Source organism: Bufo gargarizans, chromosome 9, assembly GCF_014858855.1.
Source record: "Bufo gargarizans isolate SCDJY-AF-19 chromosome 9, ASM1485885v1, whole genome shotgun sequence".
Classification (NCBI taxonomy): Eukaryota; Metazoa; Chordata; class Amphibia; order Anura; family Bufonidae; genus Bufo; species Bufo gargarizans.
Window position 1 is genome coordinate 12288875 of NC_058088.1, and position 5916 is coordinate 12294790.

At 48.2% G+C, this 5916-nt stretch overlaps 1 protein-coding gene across 1 annotated transcript; it reads right to left on the reverse strand.

Moving 5' to 3' along the window:
* Window positions 1–2063: 2063 nt before the first annotated feature.
* LOC122946333 (heat shock 70 kDa protein-like) lies at window positions 2064–4697 on the reverse strand. The gene has a single exon (XM_044305889.1). The coding sequence runs from the start codon at window positions 4581–4583 to the stop codon at window positions 2652–2654; it is 1932 nt and encodes a 643-aa protein (XP_044161824.1). The 5' UTR covers window positions 4584–4697; the 3' UTR covers window positions 2064–2651.
* Window positions 4698–5916: the final 1219 nt, after the last annotated feature.

Genomic DNA, 5916 nt, shown 5'->3' on the forward strand with positions numbered 1-5916 from the left:
AGGCTTGTCGTGAGACTTCTAACAAAAAAAGCATCCGACAGTCCGCAACGCAAAAAAGTATTGCGTGCACTACTTTTTTTCCGGTGCGGAGGCAGGGACAGAAAACCCACTGAAGCACTCCATAGTGCTTCTGATTCATGCCGTCATTCCGCACTGTATCTTCCAAATTGTAGACTGCATTATGGGCATGGGCAGCACATGCCTGTGTGTATGAGGCCTAACACACTGAGTATATGAGGCCTATGGTTTCTACACATGCAGCCAACATGGTACAACGTTCATGTAGCTGTTTTATTAGTGTGAACGACCCTGGATACAATGTAGGAAACTCTTGGTGAAAATAATTATGTCTGAACCCAGGGACAGATTGGCCATAGACCTTACAGGGAAATTTCCTGGTGGGCCGATGCCCAGGCCCTCCTCACAGCCGGCCACTGGAAGTTTTTGGGGATGTGTTTTGTGCTGCAATGTAGTCTTTGGCTCTGTTGGGGTGGAAAAATGTGCCACAATATGGTATTGCTGTCCCTACCTTCCATCAATTTGAACCTAATTACAAAACGAGGCCACTTTAAGTTCCCAGTCCACACCTATCTGTACCAGTTGTTGTGACACAAGGGGAAGGGCTGCAGAAGTCACATGTACCCCCGTCGATGGACGTTTTCAGCACCACAAGGAGAGGAAGAGCAGGGCTGGGTGCAACAGACACAAATCCCAGAGCTATGACTAGGTAAGTTTGATCACCACTACAGGTTGGTCGGTATTAGTCTTGGATAACCCCTTTAAATATATGAAGTCTCCTCCTAATCTAAAAGATGCCTGGATTTTGCAAGACGTAAGCATCATGGGCAAAACCGTGATCCTCCCGGAAAACATGGTCCATGTGACGGCCACAGCTCCCCAGAAGAGACTGCATCCTAGTAATTTGTGATGCACCCAGTTTATCTGATCACAGGGCTATTGCTGTATACTGACATCATCTGGTGAGTGTTCTGCTGTAGACGGCCCATCAGATATAAACTGACTGTAACATAAATTACTATAATACAGTCAGTTTGGGTCTGAGGAGCCGCAGTTGGCCTGGGACATGCAGGCAAACACACAAACCACACTCTGTTTTAGGGGGGAAAAAAATCACATTAAGGGTCCATTCACACGTCCGCAAATGGGTCTCCATCCGTTCCACAATATTGGGAACTGGTGTGGATCCATTCATTCTCTATGGGGCCGTGAGAGATGTGGAGAGCGCACTATGTGCTCTCTGCATCCGCATTTCCGGAGCGTGGCCCCGAACTTCTGGGCCGCAGCTCCGCAAAAAAATAGAACATGTCCTATTCTGAATAGGCAGTTCTATGGGGGGTGCCGGCCGGGTGTATTGCGGATCCGCAATACACTACGGACGTGTGAATGAACCCTAACTGGGGGGACAAACAGAACACTTACATGGTGACCTTCTTTTAATTTGCAGGTTCCTAGGCTTCTCTTTTGTCATCCATAATGGCTGTTCACATAAGTAGTGGTGGCCAATCCTAGAGCAGGGCCCGACAAGCAGGAAGTCTCTTAGGACTACCGATGCACAGTGTGCAGCAGTACGGCCATCTTTGATGACAGAAGAGGATCCTGGGAATCGATGAAGCTGCAGCCGCAAAGGAGATCACTATGCAAGTGCTGTTATTCCTCAGTTAATGTGATTATTATTATTTTTGTATGCGGAGTGTCCCTTTAAATATTAATGACCTATCCTTAGGCTAGGTCATCAATATCTGATCAGTGGGGGTACTTCTCCCAGCACGGGGAGAATGCGGCTCTGTACACTGGGCAGTGGCTGTGAATGCTATCGTAGCGCTGCTCCCATTCAGTTTTTGGAGCTTTCCTAATTACACCGTCTATGGGCTGTATCTGGTATTACTATTCAGTCCTATTGAGTAACTACTGCAATACCAGACACAAGCAACAGACTATATAAAACTATTTATGTTGTGTTAAAACAGTTTATATATTTTACGAGAAACACCAAAAACACTAGAAATACCTGGTAAATTTAAAATAAAAAACTTAACACGATCTAGTGGTAAAATAAATTTATTTACACAAAAAGAAAAAAACAACACAAAGTATCTAATAAACAGTTACAGTAACACATACTTAGGACAAATTAGATAAAAAATATATTTTTTTTTAAATCATTAAAAAAAGACAACAAACATTCAAATAAAACATATCAACATTTTTCTCCAGGAAAAATACTCTTAGGGCTTTTTGGGACCGTATACGGAACCAATTATTTCAATCGGTCCGCAAAAAAAACGGAAGGTACACCGTGTGCATTCCGTTTCCGTATGTCTGTTCCGCAAAAAAATAGAACAGGATTGTACACGGACGTCATCCGTACTTTTTGCGTATCCTTTTTTTGCAGACCGCAAAATACATACGGTCGTGTGCATGAGGCCTTAAGGTCCTAAGCTTATAAAAAAATAAAACAGAACCAAAAAGTCCATTTATCAGACTTGAGCATAAAAAAGTCAAAGTTCATACTTTTTAATCCACCTACTTAGTGGTGGGCCCAGAGCTGCTACCAAAAGTCAGTCAATAAGGGCAACAGCTCAGCAGCAAGTCTGTGTCCGTTCTGTTCATAGCTGGACCCTTATAAAAGTTTAATCCACCTCCTCAATGGTGGGCCCAGAGCTGCTGCCCTGTCGGGCCTGTGCACCACAGCTGGAGCCGGGCATACCTCCTGGCATACCTCCCTGGTACATCTTGGTGATGATTGGTTGGTACACCTTCTCCAGCTCTTTCTGCTTATGGGTATACTCATCTTTCTCTGCAAGTTGGTTGTTCTCCAGCCAGGCAATGATCTCTTTACACTTGTCCGAGATGACCCTCTTATCTTCATCACTGATCTTCCCCTTTATGTTCTCATCTTCCACCATGCTCTTTATGTTGAAGGCATAGGACTCCAGGGAGTTTTTGGCAGTAATTTTCTCTCTCTGGTCATCATCATCCGCTTTGTATTTCTCAGCATCTTGCACCATCTTCTCTATCTCCTCTTTGCTCAGTCGGCCTTTGTCGTTTGTAATGGTGATCTTGTTCTGTTTGCCTGAGCTCTTGTCCACAGCAGATACGTTGAGGATACCGTTGGCATCTATATCAAAGGTCACCTCGATCTCGGGTACACCCCGAGGAGCAGGGGGAATTCCACTCAGCTCAAATTTACCCAGCAGGTTGTTGTCCTTGGTCATGGCTCTCTCACCTTCATACACCTGAATGAGGACACCTGGTTGGCTGTCAGAGTAGGTGGTGAAGACCTGGGTTTGCTTGGTGGGGATGGTTGTGTTGCGTTTGATGAGGACGGTCATAACCCCTCCAGCTGTCTCCAGGCCCAAAGAAAGAGGAGCCACATCCAGTAGAAGGAGGTCCTGCACATTCTCTGACTTGTCTCCCATGAGGATGGCAGCCTGGACAGCAGCCCCATAGGCCACAGCTTCATCTGGGTTGATGCTCTTGTTCAGCTCTCGGCCATTGAAGAAGTCCTGCAGCAGCTTCTGCACCTTGGGGATACGTGTGGAGCCTCCCACTAGGACAATTTCATGGATCTGTGACTTGTCCATCTTGGCATCTCGCAGGGCTTTCTCAACAGGCTCCAGGGTACCACGGAAGAGGTCGGAACACAACTCCTCAAAGCGGGCTCTAGTGATGGAAGTGTAGAAGTCAATGCCCTCGTACAGGGAGTCAATCTCGATGCTTGCCTGGGTGCTGGAGGACAGGGTGCGCTTGGCTCTCTCGCAGGATGTCCTCAGTCTCCTCAGGGCCCTCTTGTTTTGGGTAATGTCCTTTTTATGTTTGCGTTTGAATTCTTCCACAAAGTGGTTGACCATTCTGTTATCAAAGTCCTCTCCTCCCAAATGAGTGTCACCCGCTGTGGCCTTTACCTCAAAGATGCCGTCATCAATGGTAAGGATGGAGACGTCGAAGGTGCCACCTCCCAGGTCAAAGATGAGGACGTTGCGTTCTCCACGGGCTCCCTTGTCCAGACCGTAAGCGATGGCAGCTGCTGTAGGCTCATTGATGATTCTCAGCACGTTGAGTCCAGCGATGACACCGGCGTCTTTGGTGGCCTGCCGCTGGGAGTCATTGAAGTAGGCTGGCACGGTGATGACCGCATTGGTGACTGGATGACCCAGGAAAGCCTCTGCCGTCTCCTTCATCTTTAGCAGCACCATAGAGGAGATCTCCTCAGGGAAGAAGGTCTTGTCCTCTCCTTTATACTCCACTTGGACCTTGGGCTTTCCTCCATCACTCACCAACTGGAAGGGCCAGTGCTTCATGTCAGACTGCACCACCGGCTCATCAAACCTTCTGCCAATCAGCCTCTTGGCATCAAAGACTGTGTTCTGGGGGTTGAGGGCCACCTGGTTCTTGGCAGCGTCTCCGATGAGTCTCTCGGTGTCGGTGAAGGCCACGTAGCTGGGGGTGGTGCGGTTGCCCTGGTCGTTGGCGATGATCTCCACCTTGCCATGCTGGAAGACCCCCACACAGGAGTAGGTGGTGCCCAGGTCAATGCCAATGGCGGTTCCTTTAGGTGCCATCTTCTGTCAGGATGTGAGTGCTGCTGGACGTATCAGCGGGATGAATGCAGGTGGCAGAGCGGCTTCTTGGTGAAGAGCTTCTCCTGAGGTTGCGCTTTGCAGCTCGTGTCTTGTGAGGAGAGTTATCAGTAACTGCTGCTCCACGCTGCACGGCGCCTCTATATATGTGTACAGTGTAGACACGTCACAGCCTTCTAACCAATCACAGCGCTCCTCACCACGCTCCCCTACATCACTTAGCAACTATCCCGAAGTTTCCCGAACGTTCCCCGCTGAAGCAGCCAATCACAGAGCCGCATGACACACAGCCCGATGGAGAATATTCGGGAGCTTTCTAGTCAGTCTGAAGCTCGACCAATCAGCGGCGGCGGCTGTCCGTGACGTCATGGAGCAGAGAGAATTTTCGCGATAGTTCCAGGCTGCGCTGTCAGTCAGAGAACTTCTGAGCCAATCAGCGCGAGGAAGGGGCGGGGCGTGAGACAGCTCCCGAAGAGTCTGGAAGATGCCCGGAGACTGTGTGACCGGGAGCGGCGATTATCGGCGATGAGAAGGTTCTCGGTTGTTCTCGTCCCGTCTGCTGTGTGTGAGGGGAGGACGCAGCGGCGGGGACAGGTCTGACAGGAAAACGGGAAAGTAGAGGCGCCGGGTATATGACAGCTGTGGGGAAATAGCTGGAAGTGTCCTGAAAAGTCGCAGAGTTTTACCTGACACTTTGGGGTTATTAGAGGTCATGACCCCACCAGGAAAAAATAATACATAGATTTTGTGGGATAATTTAAAAACCGTTACCTGTGAAATAAATAGAAGAACCTTCCATCAGAGGGAGCGGCTGTGACCGCACCGTGTGACCGCGGCCGTATATTCTGCAGGGGCTCCGCATGAGCTGTGACTGTAAGGCCGTGTTCACATGGTCAGGATTTGCCTGGAAATTCTGTCAGAAACCACAGACATTGCTCCAGTGATGGAGGCGAGCGCGGTGTATGAGACGTCGTCCACGTGTCTGGGGGAAACCTGCGCAGAATAAGCCCCCTTTCCTTTCACACTTGGGGTACACAGTTGTGCAACATATTTTTTGTATTGCTATTGAATGGTTTTGCAACGCATCCTGCTGCGGATGTGACTGCGACTTGGATGGATTTTTTTGCAACATCATTATATCATTACAGAAAATGTAACGTGGTTTTGCTTCTTTTTTTTTTGTAAAAACAGCAGTTTCAGGTGTTAGCTGAAGGTCTATTGTCTTTTATGGTCATTCGGTGACATTTTTACTCTTATTTTTTTTTTACGTTTCTTTCAATGCATGGAAAAATAAGGAGCTTAGGCTGGGTTCACA